We start from the raw sequence: 21,813 nt of genomic DNA, 5'->3' as shown, positions 1-21,813 counted from the left end.
GTCTGATGATGGCAAGACACTAGCGCTGGACCTTCGGAATGGGTGATGGATGGGATGGTGAGGCTGATGAGAGGACTACCCAAACCCCTCGAGGAGAAAGCATCAGGCACTCTACACTGCCAAAGTGAGGATACAAGCATTTCAATGATCATATCCGGTGCGAAGAGCCACGAAGAAAGTTCAATTACATAGCAATATTGCTAACAATGACTCAGAACATCGCCTGAAGCGCTGTGTCTTGGGCGTACACGTCGAGTCAGATCGCGAGTATGTGACTATCACTTGAGGTATTGGTGGTCAATCTTCTAGATGCACTTCTTCGCTCTTAGAGCAAAGAAAAGGTCGGCTGTCAAGATTCTATATGTGAGGAGTATATCTCACCCTCGCCTTCCAATGGTAGATAAGAAGGGTGGCTGCTGCTGATTTCTTCCTATGCGCCGAATATTGGAATAGACGCCCCGAGCTCCAAGTCCTTCCGCTGCCGATGAACCCAGTCGCATTAATAATAGCGCTGTGAGATCCCGGTAGAGCGTCTACTCAAGCCCGTTCCGCTCCGTTTGAATGAATATGGCACAAACGGCTCGGGGGATTTCGTGTCCACTGCCGGCGTCCGAGACAGACCAACACGTCCTACGTCCCCAATGGTCCGTTTGACCGCTCCAAATGGCCGGGTGATGGTCTTCCATACATTATCCAACTCTCCAGCCCACCAGAGCGAGATAATGACGATGAGTAGGGTCAACGGCACACCGGCGGACCAAAACACCCACTGGCGCTGGGGCATGTCGCGAACGTCGGATGTGTTCATTCCGAGGAACCCTGCGACGAAGGAGAGTGGGAGAAAGATGACGGTGACGACGGTAAATGAGTAAATGGCGGCGTCTTGGCGGTCTTTGTTGGATTCGATCATGCGTAAGTTCCAGGACGACAGGTCCGATGCACGCATGGTCAGCTCCTTGAAGCTGTGGAGGCGCATGGCGACGAGCGCGATGGCGTCTTTGATAACTGGGAGGTCGAACGGCTCAGGAGACTTGATTCCGCAGAGTGGAAGGTTGCTGTGAGCGTCTTGTTGTAAGATCTGCATCTCGATGCCCCGAAGGACACGTTCTTGGTCCTCGAGGGTGGATAGGACGGCGGCAACTTCCTGATTGAAGAAGGTGATTCTGTTCTGATGTGCACGTTTCAAGGGATCACCTTGTATTTCGAGCTCCTACCTTAAGTTAGCGAGGCGTTGGCTTCGTCGTTTAAAATCGCCCTACAAGTGTTCTGAAATACTCCCAGTAGACGTCGAGCATGTCCCGGGGAGAGATGTCTCGAACCAAGCGAGCAGCGATAAGAGTCTGTAGCGCAGGAGGCATAGTCGCTTCAAAGTCACCGAGAGTTTGTGGAGCCAAAGTCCGTAGCAGCGATCGTTTCCCTTCCGCGAGGAGGTCCTGGCATTTGATGAAATGGGTATATTCTGCGGCCCCTGCATCTGCTTTCACGGAGATGAGATAGAGCAACACATGAAGAAACAGACGCTGCCACTCGTCAGGAATCTTCAGCCCGCCTGGGGCTGGGCATTTGCTGTCCGAAAACAAAGACCTTGCCTGGGTCAGTCTGAAGGCCAGTATCCGCAGTCGATATGGTCGGTTATTCTTGTTAAATTCAGTCGAGCTTGCTAGAGTTACGTGGCCGATCGCCCCCCAATACCGGCGGATGATTGGGGCGTCAGTGTCCAGAGGTACGAAGAACTGCAATATCTCCTCGGCTGCATTCACAGCTTGTTCTATCTTCGGATAGATAGGGACCTGTCTCCCGGCATTTTCTCTTGGTCGTAGATCCTTCAGCAACGTATAGACATCTGAGAGCCTCATCTCAGGTGTAGCCGCGTAGCTTAGGTGGCCAATGTCCTTCTTCCGATCCAGAAGAAACTTATGCGCCTCTGAGAGGCAGATGGAGATGTTTTCCGAGGGCATACTCTGTTCCGAAAGAGGTTTCGCACTGTTTGGTACCCCGGGCCAATCCCCCTTATCAGAACGATTCAGTTTTGAAACGTTAAGCCACCGGAAGAGGTGAAAGTCGGATGCGAGTCCAGGTAGGGAATCCGACTCTCGTCCGTATCGACTAGGTGCCCTGGACTGGCTTGTGGGGACCGCGCCGGCTGCTGTCGTGCGTTCATCGCTCCTTAGGGACGCCTGAGCCGCTGCTTCTGTATCAGACTCTTCGACGAGAGGGCCATCATCACTATCGTAATCCGATGGCATAAAAGGTTGTCGCAGATTGCTTCTGCTCAGGACAAGCCTAAGAGGGCTCGACCGGCTTTCCGCCACGACACTGGGCCAATCTTTAGCTTCGATTGACACTCCGAGCAACTTGACGGTCAAAGTGTACTCGAACTCTTCCCCGTCATCTAGCAAATGTCGGAAGTGAGCGGTGAAAGCTAGCCAAGTTTGGCACCTTGAAAGAGGCAAGAGCCAGACATGTCTTCCATCGTCTGACACTTCGATGTAGTCTCGCACTGAAGACTCTGTCTCTGGCCGAGTTGTGAGACTGAAGCTCTCACTGGAGATATCACGGATAGAATGTCGAGAGCAGGTGATGAGTAGCCGGTCGTCAAGTACCATGCTCCATATCTGGGATACATGGAAGCAACTTCCTTTGCGGGTGTCTGGCAGTTTGCAAATCGCCTGTTGGAGATCACGGTCCTTTCTTGCGGAGGAGTAGAGGGTCTGGAGGAGCGGCAGGCCTGTATGCAAAGCTGCATTATCAGGCAACGCTACAGCTGCATATCTTTCCAGGGAGAAGTATGGAAAACAGTTTATATAAACTGATTTTTCTTTTTCCCCAGGAGAGGTGTGCTTTCGTTGTATCCCGCGGTAAGACAGATTCGGGAGATGCCGTCCCGCTACGCCATTTGCTGTTCGAAGGGCCTGCTCGTTCGTACGGACATGCTCTAAAGACTCCGTTATGAGACTTCTATCGTCGTCATCTAAAGATGGGGCTTGGAGTGCTGCCTTGATGAACTCGGAGAGGCTCATGAGGGACGCCTCAATGTGGATCCAGACATACAGAGGCGACGGACTCGACACATCTGAATCGCTAAGAATTTGCTCCGCAACGAGCGAGGCATTCTCAAGGCCCACACTGAAGTTGTTCGGGGGAGTTTTTGAATGGACAATCCCATACACCAGCTTCCGATCCTGGTAGATGCTTGGAGGTGCGTTCGTACCCAGAGTGGCTGGCTTACCTACAGAACCTGATTCATTGTCATAGGATCCATCATCCTCGGCATTGTCGTCAAGGTTTTGGGGAAGGGAGAAATCAAGACTATCCTCAGAGTCTGTTCCATCTAGTCCAACATTGATGGTGTCCGCGTAGTCGACTGGATCCGAGGTTCGCCGCTGGCGAGACGCTAGATCAGGGTACGATGACAATCGGGACCTCCGATAGCGAGACGCTAGATCAGGGTACAATGGCGATCGGGACCTGCGCCTAGAGTTGGCCGAGGGGTCGCCATAATCCAAGACATATTCCAAGATGGCGGTGCCCGTCTTGCGATTCGGAGAGCTACTTCGATTACGTCTTCGGCGTCTACCTGTTGGGGCGCTCCCAGCTTCGAATCGTTCACGCTCTTTCTTTTGAACATCTTCTTCCCAGTCTGAATAGGCACGGTGGTCTCTTGGGGGTGGAGGTGGAGGTGGACTCCACACTCGCTTGAGTACACTCTCCCTTGGCGGGGATGGGTAGTACAACGGTTCGGATTTCGACGACTTGGAGTCATACCATTCATACCCGGCTCTAGGCCGCGAGTAGGACCGATCTCCACCTCTTTCAGACAAAAAGTCATCGTCTCTGAAGGAGTTTTCACGTCGCCGAGACCTCCTACGAGACCTCAATTGATCGTCAATCTCTGGATCTTCCCTTGAATTCCCAAATCGACGAAGATTTCTGCCGTCATAGGCCTTCTCATCGTCGCCGTCATTGAATCGGGAATATGGCCCACGACCCCGGTAGCTGGGGACTGAGCTGTAATCTCTTGGGGGGTCGTTGACCTCTCTGTCTACTCGAGATGTCGAAGGGACCGAACGGTAAGGCAGACGGTGGATAACTATATTAGACTTGGGTACTGAACGAGAACGCGACGAGCGCCAATCGTCATCGGTGGCAAAAGAAGGGGAGCGGTCGCGTTCTTCGACATAATGGCTGATTTTTACATGACGCGACTTGCGCTTGGGTTCGCTCGAATCGGACATTATTGCGAGGCGAAGGAAATGGGTCAAAATGTCGAGCTTTTCCTGGAGGAAGAGCGGCTAAAATATCAAGAGCCAAATAGAATTGCAACCTGGTCTATTAGATCCAAAATCTATATCAGGGACGCATTAACAGAGTTGATTGTGGTTGAAGGACGCAACAGAAATGCGAGGCTGTTCAGCCCGATGTCTTGTAGCGACATTGGGGCGCAGCGCAGCCTTGCTGGCGTTGCCGCCAGGCTCATGGCTGGATACTAACTTAATGACCTTCATGGCACGAACCATACGCTCTCAAGATATGACGACTTAATGGGATTACAATTGTTCCAAAGCCAGAGGAGATTTGATGTATAAAAACCGTAGGGAACTTTGGCGTGCTCAAGCACGCCATGGATCATGGACCCAAACTTCGACCAGACCTCCACCACGTGCAGCGAATATAAGACTGCGAAAATTCCCGCCTCGCCCAAGCATCGTCCAATAGTGTACAAACCGAAAAGGTTAGGTCATGTCCTGACGCCCGCGGATAATTGGATCAAGATACAAGTTGTCGCATTCGCCTGGGTTCAAAATCATGGCCGAACAAGCCACCCGTGGCTCGTCCACGATAAATTACAAAGATGGGGGAATGAGAGACAATAAAGAATATCAAACCCGACTTCGACAGACGCTCGAAGCTGGCGAAGTCGAGTTGCTGTCCCCGGAGATGTTAATATCCTCTCGCGATGCCGAGCATCCCGCAAACCTCATCCCGTCGCTATGTGAAGCGTTCTACAAGCTTGGATGGGTGACCGGTACGGGAGGAGGGATATCCATCCGCAAAGGTGCCCTGGCCTACTTCGCCCCGAGCGGCGTGCAGAAAGAGCGGATTAAGCCCGAGGACCTGTTCGTGTTGGACTTGCGGTTGGGAACGTACTTGCGGTACCCGCTGCCGTTGAAGCCTAGCCAGTGCACGCCATTATTCCATCTCTCGTTCATGAAGCGAGGCGCGGGGGCGTGTATCCACACACATAGCCAGTGGGCCGTGCTGGTGACGCTCCTCGTCGAGCAGGAGCTGCAGCAGCGGACGGCAAAGGGTGGTTTTGCGACGTGGGATGACCGGAGCATGGGCGGGATTACCGATCTGACGGGCGCCGAGCGAAGTCTCTCAAAAAAGCGCTGGGATGCAACGCCAGGCCGCGACGCCGTGCTGCATCGACCATTCCGCATCTCGCGCCTCGAGCAGATCAAAGGCATCCCCGCCGGTCAGAAGCACACGGACGGGTATATCGATGATGTGGACCTGTCGAAGATCGAGCCCAGTCGGCCCGGATACCTGTCATATTACGATACGCTGGCGATTCCGATTATCGAGAACACGGCGCACGAGGAAGATCTCTCCGCGTCGCTAGCGGCGGCCATCGAGATGTATCCGCACTCGAGCGCGGTGCTGGTGAAGAGACATGGCGTATACGTCTGGGGGGAGACGTGGGTGAAGGCGAAGACTGTTTGTGAGAGTCTGGACTACATTTTTCAGCTGGCGATCGAGATGCGCAAGTTGAATGCGCCATGGACGGAAGATTGAGTGGATGAATGAAAATCGTCAAGATGATGGTCGGGCCGAGATATGGATTCGGGGGGTGGTTAACGACAATGATAGGATGCTTAATGAGGGCGAAATCGATAACAGGGATTATCCCGATGGTTGAGGAGTCAAACTACAAGCACCGTCGCCAGTGATCATCTCGTTTAAGCTACTACTGTTAATTACTTCTTGCATAATAGTGCTATCATATACCATGAGTTTTCATGGCGAATCAGTATCGTACAATTCAGAATATGTTAAATCTGAGGCCGAGCCCTTCCCGGCTGGATAGAAAGATCCTCCTTGAAACCCGACCGCGCCTGATGGGAATCGCCCTACTAAGTTCCAGTATTTCCTATCCGAGTGTCCATGCGAGCGCCTTAACACATACCCACGCCAAATCCGGTGGCAATAACGAGGCTGATGCGCATTTCATTAAATGCGCGCTCGACCGATCACGAGAACTTCCACCGGTGACCGCAGTTCATGCACTCGCAAAACGTCGTCATCGGTTCGTCGGCACTCCTCGTCTGCGCTTGACTGTAGCTGACCTTCTTCTGACTGCATTTGCCGCACGTTAAACTTGTGCTGATGCTCTTCTCCTCCTGCGCCACCATGGCCTTGTTCAGGTTCTCCTTCTGCAAGGCCGCATCCTCGGCTCGTCGCTCGTCGGACTTGAGTTCGTCGTAGGTCATGACCACAAATCGCGCGGGCGTCACGTTCCCTGAAAGGACGCGCACGCGGAGGCCGGGGTTGGATTTGTTCTTTAGGTTCTGGTAGAGGGACCGCATCTTGGTCTTATAGGCATCCGATGTCTCGGGTCCGAACTCCTTGTACGCGGCCTCTTCGACCTCCCTGGCGATGCGCAGAACTTCCGATGGCACTAGAGCTCACTATTAGCGATGGGGCACCTTCAGTTGATGCTCCCGGGTAAACTCACACTTTTCAGACATATGCGCCAGCCCATCGTACATTAGTTTGACGCAATTGTCGCGCGTCGAGTTGCCGGTAACCTGGGTACTGACGTTATCGGACTTCGAGTTCCGCTTGTCTGGCGCAATATCATGCTTCTGTTTCAGTTTCGGCTGCGAGGATGATGGGGGTGGTGCGGGGGAAGCGGTCCCGTTGGAGATTTTGGGGGTGGAGGGGCCTGAGCCAGCCTTTTTGATATCCGACTTCCATTTCGATACCAGCTCAGAGGCTTGCGTCGCAACGTTGGGGTCCTTGTTCTGCCGTAACCGGTTGATGGTCACGCCGATCTTGGTGGATCGCAAGATGTCTTCGGTGGCTTCCACGCCTTTCCGAAGCTGACTGAGGATGTCGATGACGGTGGATGGTGCATCTTGTCCCGCAACGGCCTTGTTGATCGCCTTGCCCTTGAGTTCAATCTCCTTCTTGTCCATGGCTTCCAAGTCGCCTGCAGAGGGCAAACGAGGGTGTCAGCGGGGTTGGTCAGGAGATAGGAATGAAGGAACGAAAGAGGGAACCTGATTGCTGTGACTTGGTAGATGTGCTGTGATAGATTATGGAGATACAGTAGATTCTGGTGATGGTTTGCCTTCCTTGATGTTCTACACTTGCTAACGTGTGTTGTGGTTGGTGGGGAAAGAACGACCCATGTCTCATGCGTAACTTCCACTTCGCGTATTGGTGCCTTATCACTGCTTTATTCTGGCCTTGTCGCCTTGCGGCTTCTCAACCGCGTTTGTTCATCACGTCCGGTTCGCCATCCGTGTAACAACTGTATATCAACCGTCTAGTTATAGAACACCTGCGCTTGGCTGGGAGGTTAGATGCTTGTTCGGCTACGATAAAATTCCAAGATGTCGGAAAACGCGCCGCCGACCACGAACGGCTCCACCGATGCGTCGCGTGGAATGCCATACTATGAGAAACTGAGGCGAGAGTTGCGAGGAGCTCTGAACAAGAAGCGATCGTTAGATCAGAACCTCGTGAGTTCGGGAGGCCTTCAAGGGTCACCGTTGCAACTCCAGAAGCTAACCGACTCCCAGCAAAGTCTCGAGGAGAACATCTTCAAGGTCGAAACGTCCTACCTGGAAGAAACGACCGCCGGTAATATCATCAAAGGCTTTGACAACTACATCAAAGGATCGTCCGGCGGTGGCGTGGCATCAACAGGAGCAGGCACCGCAACGCGGAGAAAAGGCGGTATCACAGAGCAAGATCGCGTTTTCAGTCGAAGCTCGGCCGTATACAATCGAGTGAGTTGCAGCCATGAGATGCTCACGCCGATCATTGCGGTTACCCCGTGCTAATACGCGCCATCTTCGGCGACACCAGGACTCTCCAGCTCCATCCACTCAGACGACTCCATCACACGCCGCCACACCAAACTCTAGCTTCCCGCATAACGCACGAGAGAGCAACCATCCCACTCCGACCAGTACTGGTGCCGGCAACAAATCTGGCACGAGTAAGAAGAAGAAGGCTGCCACGGACGACGATGATACCGATAGCAAGCCGGCGAAGAGGGGAAAGATCACGTACGGCCGGGACTGACGGACAGTGTACCCCATTTATGAGAAACGTTTGAAAAGCACAGCGGTGGCGTTCGGTGTTTATCGGCCATATACTCCTCTAGGCGGTTCTTCTGAAGACTCCTGACAAAAGCCTTTGTTGTTGTTATATGGGAAGAAGGTCTCCTGGTTCAGTTCACATGGTCCTTGAAAGTTTGAGAGGACCTTCATGAAGGAAATAGGACGGATTGCATCCTCTAAGTTGTGCCTCCACAACCATTCTCCTTCGACCTTCTTAGGAGGGCAGCATATTCAGAACTTAGCATCGTTCGGACTTTCGTGCGACGTCCTGGACCGACATACTCTTTCCCGATCGCCAGAGCTGAATCGAAATTCGAGATTTCTATATTCTACGTCTTAAACGAGTCCTATATCCCGCTATCTCTATTCCTCTTTTGAGACTCAGATGGGACAACTTTCATGAACGACTCGCTCTCAAAAACTCGAACGGCGTACTGATGGACTTCTGTCATCAATACGTTCAGGACACGTCGGTTCCTAGGCACCAGGGCACCAGGGCACCATCTCTAGAGTACCGCACAAAATCCACATGCCAGCAGCGCAGGCACGGAATTGTGCCTTACCGAGTTCTATCTTCGAGGTCGGTATCCTATCGAGACGTATGGCTACCAATGCGACTGCGGTTTGGTGTCCAACTATTATCGGGGCTAAGTTCCTGTCTGGATTTGTGAGATAGAGACCGAGGATTGGGACTTCGGCTTCGAAAACAGGTCCGAGGGGATGCTTCTCCCCAAACATATCAGAGCAGGCTCATCAACGACGACAGTGCACGGAAACATCGAGTCTAGAGGGACCGCGGCTGGCGACTCGAGAAAACCCCATAGCCTGCAGAGGACCCAATTTGAGAATATCAATGGCGCCATCCGCTCTCCCGCGATGCACGTACGGAGTGGAAAGAGAGTACGAGGGAAAATCTAATGCCCGAGGTGTCTAGAGGTTATTATGGGAGGATATCGATGTACGTAGAGAGGTCAAGGACGCCAACCTTGGTTAATAGAGAATGGAACAGGTCGGATTACTGCGGACAACGATTGGCATATATGCAAAGGCAGAGCCCGATGATATAACAGTATGCCTAATGGAGAATCATTGCCAGATTTTCTGAATCGAATCAAAGGAACCCATTGCCTACTGTCCTTGTCTCACGAAAGCTGTGGTGAGTGCCAGCTGGGGAAACAACACCTTCCTTCCAAATATCACAGCGCAGGACGTCCGAAATGACCAGCCTCGTCTCCTGTAGCAGTACGAATGGTAAAAACGGTTCCCCGTCGTTCGCGTGATAATCTAGCCAATGCTCCATGAGTGCCACGCGAACAACATCACGACTCACGAGAGCGAGAGCTGCCCAAGAGTCAGTCCAATGAACTGCTTCTATCAGGGCTCATCTCCTGCTCATTTACATCTATGCTCAGCGATTCCGAGCACTCACTCAGTTCATCAGAGCAGGCACAACCGTCAATTTCGCGAGCAGTCATCGCCAGGGGCAGAATGCCAGTGGCATTCCTCAACTGTAGCCCTAGCTGCATCCGAACCTGGCCTCTGCGGTATGAGCGGGCTGCACCTTGAACAAAAAGCAACATAAAAACGACCTTCTCAAAGTTGATCGGGACCAGCCAGTCCGCCCTTCTTTGAGCGCTGCCGCCTTGAACTCGAATTCTCAATGCGTCGAGGAGGACGCAACGGACCACAAGGAGTAATCATATCAAGAGATCACGCAATACTCCTCGTCGCCGTGAAGTCGGCCTTCGAAGGTGGTCCAGCATGGATGGAATAAGACCCAGCGGCTAGCAGTCAGCAGTCAGCACACTCAACCCTAGCCGAAGCAGGCTGTGTGGAAAGGGGCAAAGAGAAGGACCTCAAGGAAGTCAGCATGCGAGATTCGAGCCGTCCGACCATCAACTATGTCCCTCGGCGATACCTCTAGGCTGAGTCGCATAAGGTGCCAGAGAAGCCCTAGTTACAGTCAGATCATGTCATCGCCACTATTGAGTATCTCCATTCTTTGAGTTCAGCGCTATGGAGCGGCCAGCATTTGCCACGCTATCCATTCCAGAGGCAGAGCCCCGGCCCGATAATGAGGTATATTCACTCATTCAACTGAACTTGACGATTCGCCCAAGTCTACATTGTCACGGAGCACATCATGCCCTCTCTCTCGACGGCATACCTCAGATATGCGGTATTCTATCGCAGTGTAGACGGTGAATCACTAAGGGTGCAGACCGCAGAGGGCATACGCGCATCTCTCGTGATCTAACTTCTGCAGAGATCCAGGGAAGCATGGCACTGGCTTGATTGGATTCTATGCGGGTATTGGTCCCCGCCATGTAGGATGAGGATATTAAGGAGATGATCGTCGCTCGAGATCGCAGTCATTGGCGCTTGTTTCCCTTCGGCTGCAGATCTTGACCATGTTCGGTGCCAGGACCCTGCATTATCGCGAACTTTCTTCATGGTTTGATGATGTTATGCCTTTCGTCATTTAGACATGCTTGTAGGTGTCGAGTTCGCAAGCGCTGTCAGGTGTGAGAGGAGACATCTGCGATGTAACCTGCTTCCAAGTTTTCCAGGTATACGAATCCAGTCAGTCTGGTTGCGAGATCGAGAAAAGGAGAAGCTCCACCAACGATAGGTTAACTAGACGACTGTTAGGAAGAGGTGGAGACCGAGTTTGACCGAGGACTACCGATCACAGTCTACTATGGTTGTAATTTTCTGCTTTCCACTCGGGATACACTGTGCTGGGAATAGGACTTGCGGGATAAATGGACAAAACAATCAATTAGTAGGAAAAAGGGAAACAGGCTTGTAGTCCTCGAAAGTACGCTGGCAAGGTCGAATGAACACAGGAGGAGGATCTGGGCCTTAGAGTGAATATGATTCTGTGACATTGCTGTGCAGTGACGTTTGAGGGGAGCGGAGCCAAAGCTCCGCTCCGCCTGTGCAGAGCGGAACCGACCTCGCACGCGTAGACATTCGGACACCAAGCTTCCATCTCGACCCTCAACCGAATCATTAAGTATTCTATCACACGGCCAAAACAAGGAGCGCGATTCCGAAGAAGAGGTCAGAATTTCGGTTTCCGCTCGTCGTGTGCTACCATCCAAATTATACGCGTAGCGCATCGATATGCTGTGCTCTGCGCTTGCGTTGATGCCCAGCGGGCTTCTGAAGCGAAGACATTTCCGAGCGGAAGTTGTCCCACCTGCGGAAACGCGAGATGTGACATGGTTCCCGCCCAGCAAACGGGGATTCCGATTTCTGCCTGCAGGCCCGATGGGCGGTGAGTGCTGACTGGCCGTTGAATTACGCGAAGGTGTCGTGAAGGGCTCGGGAAAAGGCAAAGGGCGCTCTCTCACAATCTTATCTCAGAAACGTGACCTGAACTAGGTCACGATGACACTCGACCTCCTGAACTCTGCAGTCATCCCCATTCCCTAACCATTAATTCCGCCCAGCTTGATAGAGAGTGAGTGCTTGTCTGCCTAAGTTCCTTGGTCCTTGCAATGCTCACGGCAATTCCGCAAGCTCGTTTCGCCGATCAGGGTCTACCCACCAGTCCACCACTGAAATAGTGAAATCCACCACCCACACAGCCCTGCCAGCGTAGCGTCGGACTAGCTTGCGCCATTGACATCAGCAGCAACAGGGTCCTGCACAAGGGTGTGGGACGGTGTGTGCACGAACCCATGGGTCCGCTCCGCGGAGAGGCGGTGATTGGCGGGGTGGGAGAGGAATTGGTGTTTGAGGCGTTGGGGGTCGGTAGGGATTGTGGCTGGGGTCGGCAATTGCCAACAGAAATTCTAACTGGGCAGCAGACGCGAGGACGGGAGGTGTGGGAGTCATCAGAGGCTGCTGGGACTTCTGTTCGTTGTCGCTTCTGTCTGCACTTTGGGCATGCTTGGCGGGGTATATGATATATGTGTGACTTAATCGATGTTACAGTACTATAATACTGTACACTACCTTATTATAAGTACTTACATGTACCCAGTACACAGTGCCCAGCAGCTGGTGTGCGCAGCGAGAGTGCCGGAGAATTGATCACTCCCTCATCACTGTCAGTCATCGGTCATCAAACTATATCGTGGCCTGCAAACAGCTTCAGTCCGGTCCCCGTTTCGACCTTGTTCGTCGACCCAGGTCCCAGCCTGCTCCCCCGCGAATCCACGGGTCCCAAAGTGCTGTCGCCTGTCCCAGCCTCCAGGGGGGTTGGAAAGAATACGGCCGACCCGCATCCCCTTTTATTCGCTGCCACTGCACATAGGACGTCACTAGATGACAGGCGACGGGGATAGGTTGGAGTGGTGTGCGTCCGTGTCGTGTTTCAGCTTAGTGGAACGGGTCGAGGATTTTTTGATGCGTTGTGCTTTTTTCGTCCCCGTATTATCGGGGTCCCGCCTGACGGATGCGGATTTTCCTCCCGGTAATACTTTCCCCCCTATCGGTGAGACTTGAGGTGTATATTTGAGGCCGTTGTGGGGAATCCGATCGTGTTGTTTCGGCTTGTCTGTAACATCGCGGGAACCCGAAAAAGAAATCCTGACGTCCAAACTCCAAAGGTCCACGTTGATGACGACAGTGGGACCATGGAGCAGGGTGCAAGTCTGTACGTACATAGTAAGAAGGCAAGGGTGAAGGGATGTATGTGCGATTTGCCTCTATCCCTTATCCCTAAGTCACTATCCAGGATCCAGGATCCTCAACTCTTCGCAGGGTTCATCAAGCGTCAACCAACAACCCAGCAACCCCTATTGCGGATAGATAATTCATTAATCCATCCCCAAGCTCCACGGCGTCCAAGCCCCAAGGACGGTCGCAAAAATTACAGCCGAAGCAATCAGCGGTATCAGCCTGAGCGGAACCGTGAACGACCCTGCATCGTGTTAGCCGTTTCGTCTTGTCCTTCGTGCTTCCATCAGTCCATCTCCCTTTTCTGGAAGGGGAGATAGACCCGCAGGTCCATGAGGGCATGAGTCCACATTCCACAAGTTTGCTAGCCCTCCTGCCGAGGTCGCGGACGCCCGTGATTCGCTTTTAGCCGGCGCGGTGGTTCCAACTTCCAAGGTCACGATGACGATGGTTGTGAGCGTCGGGAAAAAGACGACCCCAATGAAGGCACGCCGCCATGTTTCCTGGATATTGCTCGGAGTATTAGTTAGAAGTTGGGCCTGTCAGCGTCACGCATCAGGCTGTAGGCGCCGTTGCCGTGAAGAGTAGGAGATTTGTACCGATTTTTCGGGGTCCAAGCAATGATAGTATCAATTATTAAGTGAGAGTTCAGTTAAAACGCCTGGCGTTGCGCGGTTTGTCGGTTGTCTGGCACAGTGACTGACGGTACGCTCAAACATCGTGGGACGAGGGTATTCCCCTCATCGTGGCGAATTCTTCGGGAGCCAGCGATTGTGTATATGATGCAGACCACGACTCCATGATGAAATGCCTAGTTGCCCAGCACATATGTTGTGGAACGAAAATCGATGACCGACTTGGTGTCGCAGACGTAGATTGCAGAATAGATGAAGTTGCAGTTGGATGTGGGACGGACCGCGTTGTCATAGAGTGCCATTATTATTCTCAAACGAGTGTCGACAACAGGGAGGCACACTCTCCTGTCGTCCATAAGTCGCCGTATCTAAGGTAGCTTTGTAACAATCATAGTGGTGCTACTCCATCTTCCACGAATTGACCATGGTCCATGAAGCATCATCCGCAAGCTTTTTGATGGTCAAGCAGGCAGGGTACATGCACCACTCCACCAAGCGACGAAACCAAAAGATCTACCGCCATTTGTTCCCTATCGTACAAAAGATCTTTAAGATCGAAAAGCCTCTTCTCGGCAGAAAAAAACAAACGCAAACCAATGTAAACCAAAAATGCACGGTCCAAATTCGGGTGCAAATTCGAGGAGACGGTCTCCGTCTTGCGACCTGCCAAGTCCGTCGTTCGGCAGCCGCGAACGGACGGGGTCCCTTCCCATCAGTGAGAGACTAGAAGTACAATTGTGCCGAGCACAGAAAGCCATCCGATCGTCCCATTCTTCGACGCGACAACTCCTTGCCCTGTCAGGTCTAGAAAAAAAGTGTACATGGAAATGTCCGGGAATCCCGATCTCCTGGGCGTCTCCATTGTCCGTGTGAAACGCAAAACCATCTGAGTAGTAATACAGGGGTGACAGACAAAGCACCCGGTAAAAACCGTGACCAAGGCCCAGGAAGTAGTCCGACGGAAAAAGTCATGTCCAGTCGTTGCGAGGTCCACGCAATGAGAATATCCGTCATCCAGAAATGAGTACTAGACCAAATAAGGGGGTATCAGTAGCGACCGGTCGAGGTTCAGTCATATTATGACGAGGCTCCTCTATTAGTATATGTAGCGAGAGACATTAGGTCGGAAGTCATCAAGACCTCCAGTCTATTATGAAGATCCAAAACGGGTCCTCGGGGGGAAACAATCGTAAAACAGTTGAGCAAAAACAGTGGACGATTACTCGTCCGGTGAGGGATGGTCTTGGTCATCTTGGCCCTTGTGGACTTTCCTGTGTCGTCGTAGATTGGAAACGACGGAGAAATGACGGCCACATCCTTCAAAGTCGCACGCAAATGCTACACGACGATTAGCTTCAGAGTCATGATGTGAACCAGGAAGACGTACGCTTTTCACCAGTGTGGCTATACATATGGGTTTGCAACGAACTCGGGCGCGTGAATCGCTTGTCGCAGACCTTGCACTTGTGCTTCTTCTGCGAGCTCGACGAAACCTTCGAGCTGAACTGGCCCATCATCGACTGCGGTGCTGGGGGAACATTGGTGCCGATCATGGCCGACGGTCGCGGCAATGTCCTCGGGTTCATGTCCACCGACTCGGAGGCAGAGCTGTAATCCGTGACGGATGATTCGGTGACAGATCCGTTGTAATAAGACGGATTGTAGCTGGCCGATGAGATAGAAGAGTGGGTTGAGTGCGTGGAGGGGAAGCCATAGGAGTCCGTGGAATTGCGGTGGCCGTTCCCACCATAGATGTTCCGCGGAGTAATGTCACTCTGGCTCATGGCGAGCATGCCTTGGCTGGCATCCAGCGCTTCACTGAAGCTGTTTCGTTGCCCTTGGGCGTTCAACCTGGTCAAGTCAACAGATGTCCTGGGGGGGCCACTGGAGTCCGGGTCGACCGTGTCCAGGATGGAGATGGAAGGTACTGACGGGTTGGGCGATCGCCTTGCAGGGTCTTGGAATCCGTAAGGAGCAGCAGAGGTCGAGCCATAATTCATGGGATACGATGCGGGGATGGATGATGGAGCAAAGGTGGACGATGAGGCAGCAGCACTATACTGCCCCCCGTACGCCCTCTGACTATTGAGGAGATGATCTGGGGTGGTTCCCAGTGAGCTTGATGAATCGTAGAGGCCGTCGGAGAGAGGAATACCTGATCCAATTGAAGGTGCTGGGACAGGGAGGACGCTGTACGGCAGCGATATCGCGGTCGGTCGTTGGGGATTCGAAGAATTCGCAGCCGCCGAATGCTGCGGGATCGATGTGTGATAGAGATGAGACGAAGGGGCGGCGGCCGACACCCACGGGTTGTTGAATTGAGGTTGAGGGTAGCGCATGTTCTCATAGTCCATCGCACTCATGTGCGACTGTTGTCGGTTGTCAACAGCCATCGCCATCATGTATCAATCGGGAGTCCCAACTCGCGATCGATTGCCAGAACGTCAAAAAAACCGTTGGTTTCAAAATCCCATGCGCTCTAGAAAGCAAAACGTGGGGATACAAGGTTGATCAACGATGGGAGATGGGCGGGATCAGCAGGATTCTTAAACGTCTTGCCAATACGGTAATGCCGACGTGAGACGACCCGACCAGGAACGAAGCCAGCGGGACCACGAGTGCTTCTTAAGAAAATCGGAATGCCGATCTTTCTCGGACTGCTAGGTTGCCCCACAGGGAAGGAGAGTTTCCAAGACGGAGAGTTGGCGCTTGGGTTGGGTCTTGTGAGAGGGAGGGAGGAGACAGGCCCAAGCAGGGTGGTGATGACGAGGTGTCCCTGTTCGGCGGTTTCAAAAACAGGAGCGTGGGATGATGGTCTCCCGTGCTCTCGTCGGAACCGGAAAACGTGATTCGTGAGCGGTCGAAGCGTAGCACGATCAATGGTGGTGCAGCTTGTCCTGTTTTTCGGTTGAAAGCGACCAACGGACGCTGACTACGGAGGAAGGTTGGGACCCGTAGGATGAGCGGGAGGACGCTTTGCAGGATGAGGCAGTGATCGGACGGCCAGAGAGGTGAGATGCGGTGGGCGCAGCAGGAATCGGGACTACTTTGAAACGTAGTTGGATACGGTATTCGAGAGGGCAAAAAGCTATGAATGCTGATCTTTGCTATGATGGTCGGGAATCAAAGGTGACCTTTATTTATGTTGGAGCGAAGAGATGCAAGAAGACACGAAGATCTGAGGGAGGGAATAGAGGAGGGGAAAGGCGAGTTAGATAAAGATAAAGATGGGATCATATGTGGTATGAGGGCAATAGTATGGGACTGGGTATTACAGTTTGGGACAGTTTGGGACTTGGGTTCGAGGATTCGGTCATTCTGGTATTCGAGAGAGTGGACACTGGAGCATTTGCGCGGTGTGGACGCTGGATACCGTAGCAGTAGTCGGTACAGGTAGAAAGTAGTTACATGTAAGATGTGCCGATACGATGGAGGTCGGAGCAGGGATGGACCAGGATTGAGACAGGGCTATTCCCATTCGTCAACGGCATTTGAATTGTTTGGGGACGCCATGGGTGGTGTTGGGGGCTTGAAGAGAGTTGCAGGTTGAGGCTTGTGGGATGCATATGGCACTAAACAATAAAGGGAGAAGGGCTGAGGGAGAGGGAACCCGGAACAGGGACTCAGGGAGGGATTTCAGGGAGGCGACATCGCGACCGAGACACCGGCCAGCGCGAGAAGAGAGATATTGGGGACTGGAGAGGGAAAAGCTAAGGAGCACATCTTACATCATAGGCTTGAAGCTAATGCACACTTCCCCCCGACAGTGGCGCTTTTAGCTCTGCAATGGCCTCCATTAGCGGCTTTCGGAATACTGCTTCCCCAGTCATTCTTGTACCCAGTTACCAGTATGGGCATGGGCACTTGGGCAGTATCTCCATCAGCCAGTTAAGCTTTGGAGCCAGGAGCCTAACTAGGGGAAGGGAAGCCAGTGGCCGCCTGTACGGCAGTGGTGGTTGGACCCTCATTAGAATTCTTTTCTTTTCCTTCAATGAAGCAATGAAGCGAGTGCTTCAACTTTCTGGGAATCAAGGGCGATTAAGGCCGCTGCATCCACAGCCCACAATATAGGCCCTAAGTGGGAGGCTAACTTAAGGAGTCAACCAAGTCATCCCCCAGTCCATCCTTCCATGTCGCTGCAGAGTGCAAAGACGCCAGAGTGTAGACACAGCATCAGTAGTGGCCTGCACCACTCACAACAACCAGATCATTAAACGAGACACAACCATCCACAAGCCCGCACAGCGGAAAAATTCCTCTCGTCACAGCTCCCGCCCTTCTGAGTCCGCTCCTAACGGGTCGAATACCTCACCTCTTTCTCTCCGCGACTCCGTATCTCCGTAACCCACCTGAAAGCACGGACGCCGAAGTCTCGAAAAAATCCGAAGGGCAACCAACCGCAGCACCTTTCCATCTGCCGATCTGCTCTTCGCGGCCCGTTGGTGGGGACTGGGCCACTGGAATGTGGAATCGTTCTGCTAGGCTGGTTTTCGCCTTTTCGATGGTGGCGCTAGATATTACGCTGCTTTTTACTCCGTAGGTACAACTAAGAGTAAATAGTAAGTATTAACTAACTACTATTTACTAACTATGTATGATTCCATCATCACAAAAGAAAACAGTGCCCGAAACATGATCCTGGATTAAGCCCGAGACCATCGCTTTTAGCCCGATCTTGTGACGTTGGGGACTTAGGGTTTTGCAGGTGCCTAGTTGATTGACTGGGGAAATATTCTACGCGTAGGAAAGACATCAAAACATCAAACTCTTAATTCCTGGAATCATAAGGTGCACAAGTTGTGTAAGCCGAGCCAGTGAGCAGTGAGCAAGGTAAAAAGGCTGATAGCCTGCCTCAACAGCAGGATTTCCCCTCCATTCAAGGAAAAGTCCCAAACCAGCATGACGAGCAGTGAGCACACCACCACCCTGACCTGTCATCCTGCATCCAACATCACCAGTTCACCACTAAGTGATGGCGTCCAGCTCCCTGCAGAGTTTCTTGTTTAGCTCGCTGTTGTACCGCTTGGCCACATCACTCCCGCCCTGCTTGTTTTCCACCCGCCCTCGAATCAGATGCACAGTTCCGCCATCGCGTCGCCGGGGGCTCTCCACGGCTCCCCGACCGAATCTCTGCCCCGTCTGCCGACGCAGTCTTTCTCTCCCACCCCCGCGTCTGGCTCCATGACTCCATTTCCTAACTGAGCCCGTCGCCTTGTTTTGCGATCAAAAGCGGATGCGCCACCGTTACCCCGCTAGTCCGCTTTCGGGCGTGACGGGATGCAGACATGCAGTTTATCGATGTTACCATCGACGCGGAATTGATGCTGGCTGTTTGGACGGTTGACAGTCTTACAATTCCGCCTCTTGGGTCGTCGGCATATTTGGATCGAGGAATCCTTGCGCTGCTCAAGAAACGGGGACTGTGCGCCATACACTGATGGACCGATGGAGGGATGGCTGCTGTCCAGATGGCACTTGGCAGATATCATTTGCGGAGATATTGACCAGTAGACCGGAAACAAGGCCTGATAGACTAATCACCCGGCCACCGGCAGTTTTGATGTCCCTCTGGTGACTAGGGTATGATGCATTGCTGCACATATGTGCTGTGCTGTACATTGCGGATCCAGACTGCGCGGGTATCTCGACTCGCAAGCGAGCTGCTTTGGTGCCATCCGGCACCCCAGAGTGGCCGTGAAGACTAATATTTGAGGCGACACTTATGTCTACGTGACTTAGACGTGGTGTGCTTCAAAAAAAAGCTTCCTATGATAAAAGTATTGTGGCTGTCGCGTCGTCAAGTCAGAACAGGGACACTGATATACGCCTCCCATTATTGGCAGTGTTTGTCCACACTCCACCAGTTTCCCCGATAAGATCTCAGAGCGCGGAATATCGGTTCCACAACGCTGGCGATCCTCTGCCGTTTGATCATCCTGTTGGCGGCTGGCGCACCGCTCCCGCAGTCCTGCAGTCCTGCACAGGCCTCAGCATACAGTATCAACTCAAAAGCATATTGACGCCTCTTTACTCGTTAGGCTACATTTCTTAGCGTGCGACGGTTGTGGAAGACAGCTTATGCCAATTGCTAACGGTCGACCTTAGGCTTGACCACTTCATGCGTCGGGCAACTGTGATTCCGTTGCGAAGCACACTATGATTCGCGGGAGCATCTCCTTCCGCATGTAACCATGAGCTCATAAATGTTGCAGACGCGCTTGTTTGACAAATCTTGGGTCTTGACTCTTGAATTGAAGTTTTATGTCGGAAGAGGCAAAGGTCATGCAATAGCGCACAATCCATTTGATAGCAGAACCGGCCTGCTGGTCCCTGTCATCAGGATTCAGCATCAGAAATAGTCCATGCTTGCATTTTAACGCAAAAGACCAAGCAACGATTGGCTCCAGGATAAGAAACTTGCGCATCCCTTTTCGGACGGTGCATTTCCCCAGGCTGTCAGCGGTGTGCGCTGTGTTGGGAGTTGGGAGTTGGGCAGACTGGGGAGAGGCAGGCCGACACTCGCCCGACAGGGACCGAGTCGTCGAAATAGTCTCCGAAAAGCCTCCAGCGACAGTTCGCGACTCTGCACCAAACCGTCAATTGACCATTCACCGGTTTGCTTGTAAGCCACTCCGCAGGTGCCCACTATGAGTTCAAGACGACGGCAATGGTGCAGCCAAAATCGAGATGCTATCAAGCCTCCCGGCCCTCTGGTGTTTGAAACCACCAATGGTGGATGCGCAAAGGAGATTGCGGGTCAGAGCTTCCAGTCGTCTCCTTTCCCATTTTCGATTCTACCCCCATGTTGATGTCCGCGGAGGCATTCTTTGGTTGGTTTGGGACTTGGGGCGCATTGGGTCGACAGGTCGCACGCCAGGGCGCTTTATGCTTACTCGTAGCTTGATGCCCTGTGCTCCTTTGATTCTTGGGCCAAATGTCAATGGCCATTGCGCTAACGTTATCAGCATATTCCGTACACTCTGCAGGAAACGGTATCAACTGTACCTATGCGGCCTCTGTACATACTTACCTTTGTACAGTACATATGATCAGATTCTTTAAATCATAGTAATGCTACTGTACTGAGCAACAGTGGAGTCCGGAACGGCAATGTTCGTAGTGCCGAGTGTCAAAACTCAAATGCCCACGGACCAGACGATCATGATCGCATTCGGTCCGTATGCCAGTCCCACTTCCCAGAAAGGGGTGAACTGTGGTCTGTGAAGTGAGCTACGTGAGATCGACACTCAGATCCTTACACCAGATCTGACGTCGCCCTCCGGCTCCCACAGTTGCGGAACACATCCATGATCTATCCGTCGACGTCTCGACGATTCAGGGATCGGATGATATTGGAGAGTACGAGTTCGTAATACGGTAGGGTCTATTCCGTAAGGAGGGCGCAATTAAAAGGCTCATTGTATGCCTCCGGCTGCAACAATGCCGTGTATCCAGCAATCCTTAGCAACATCGCATGGCTGTCTCATTCGGTGGTGTATTGGTGTGTCGACCTAGTATGTGGACCGGCGAAGCTGGTCTAATGTTAGTGGCCCAAGTCCTCAGCATTCGCATTAGCCATCTGATATCCCTCTCCTCATTATTCCTGGGATATGGAGACATAACAGTGAAAAAGCGAAACATGAAAAATCAATGCTTGACTTTGAGAAATGATTCGCAAAATACGACCGAAATGTCGAAGACCGAAACATTTGAGGCGCCTAAGATATCGAGCCAGATTCTCAATGACTTATGCGGCTTGGAGTTGCATCAGTATTCCGGTCTCCGGAACATCCACCAGAGGCAAATGTCGCCATAAAATATATAATACCGCTCGCTGTTATGGTATTGAGTCTCAGTTCCTTGAATAACTTTGTAAGTTAACGATGCCTAAGGTATAGGTATTTAACCTATTAATTTATTCCTTGCCATATCCCGAGCAATGCCCAGGCCAATCTCCGTGAAACTAATCGCGCTGAGGAAGTTTACATAGTACCTGTACAGAGGCATACACGATGAAAGCCTTCGATATCTACCTATCCCAACTCTTCTATATACAGCCAGTTGAGCACACATATCAACTTGCAAGTCGTCCACCACAAAGTTATGAATTACGAATCACGAAGCAGACGCCAGCAGCTAGACAGGATTTTTACCACAAGCCAACCCCGTCTTGCTGTACTTCTGCTCGCACG

The 21,813-nt window shown here is 52.3% G+C and overlaps 6 protein-coding genes across 6 annotated transcripts; 3 read left to right on the top strand and 3 right to left on the bottom strand.

Moving 5' to 3' along the window:
- Positions 1–499: 499 nt before the first annotated feature.
- Positions 500–4,235, bottom strand: P152DRAFT_449192 (uncharacterized protein; the record flags this gene model as incomplete). The annotated part of the gene is made up of 2 exons (XM_033678095.1): positions 500–1,210; positions 1,260–4,235. The coding sequence occupies 2 exons, from the start codon at positions 4,233–4,235 to the stop codon at positions 500–502; spliced, it is 3,687 nt and encodes a 1,228-aa protein (XP_033534079.1).
- Positions 4,236–4,504: 269 nt separating this feature from the next.
- P152DRAFT_458287 (Methylthioribulose-1-phosphate dehydratase) lies at positions 4,505–6,044 on the top strand. Its single transcript, XM_033679421.1, has one exon. The coding sequence runs from the start codon at positions 4,807–4,809 to the stop codon at positions 5,794–5,796; it is 990 nt and encodes a 329-aa protein (XP_033534078.1). The 5' UTR covers positions 4,505–4,806; the 3' UTR covers positions 5,797–6,044.
- Positions 5,953–7,355, bottom strand: P152DRAFT_458286 (transcription elongation factor S-II). Its single transcript, XM_033679420.1, has 2 exons — positions 6,737–7,355; positions 5,953–6,679 (listed from the first exon to the last, which is right to left on the bottom strand). Exons 1-2 carry the CDS (start codon positions 7,197–7,199, stop codon positions 6,252–6,254), a joined length of 891 nt encoding a protein of 296 aa, XP_033534077.1. The 5' UTR covers positions 7,200–7,355; the 3' UTR covers positions 5,953–6,251.
- Positions 7,356–7,619: 264 nt separating this feature from the next.
- Positions 7,620–8,316, top strand: P152DRAFT_397146 (NuA4-domain-containing protein; the record flags this gene model as incomplete). The annotated part of the gene is made up of 3 exons (XM_033676398.1): positions 7,620–7,748; positions 7,809–8,018; positions 8,098–8,316. The coding sequence occupies 3 exons, from the start codon at positions 7,620–7,622 to the stop codon at positions 8,314–8,316; spliced, it is 558 nt and encodes a 185-aa protein (XP_033534076.1).
- Positions 8,317–14,840: 6,524 nt separating this feature from the next.
- P152DRAFT_473617 (uncharacterized protein) lies at positions 14,841–16,020 on the bottom strand (the record flags this gene model as incomplete). Its single annotated transcript, XM_033681255.1, has 2 exons — positions 14,841–14,959; positions 15,009–16,020. The coding sequence occupies 2 exons, from the start codon at positions 16,018–16,020 to the stop codon at positions 14,841–14,843; spliced, it is 1,131 nt and encodes a 376-aa protein (XP_033534075.1).
- Positions 16,021–20,889: 4,869 nt separating this feature from the next.
- On the top strand, positions 20,890–21,535 carry P152DRAFT_338830 (uncharacterized protein). The gene has a single exon (XM_033675317.1). The coding sequence runs from the start codon at positions 21,096–21,098 to the stop codon at positions 21,435–21,437; it is 342 nt and encodes a 113-aa protein (XP_033534074.1). The 5' UTR covers positions 20,890–21,095; the 3' UTR covers positions 21,438–21,535.
- Positions 21,536–21,813: the final 278 nt, after the last annotated feature.

This window comes from Eremomyces bilateralis, assembly GCF_010015585.1.
Source record: "Eremomyces bilateralis CBS 781.70 unplaced genomic scaffold P152scaffold_9, whole genome shotgun sequence".
Lineage (NCBI taxonomy): Eukaryota > Fungi > Ascomycota > Dothideomycetes > Eremomycetales > Eremomycetaceae > Eremomyces > Eremomyces bilateralis.
This window is presented reverse-complemented; position numbering and strand designations above follow the sequence as displayed.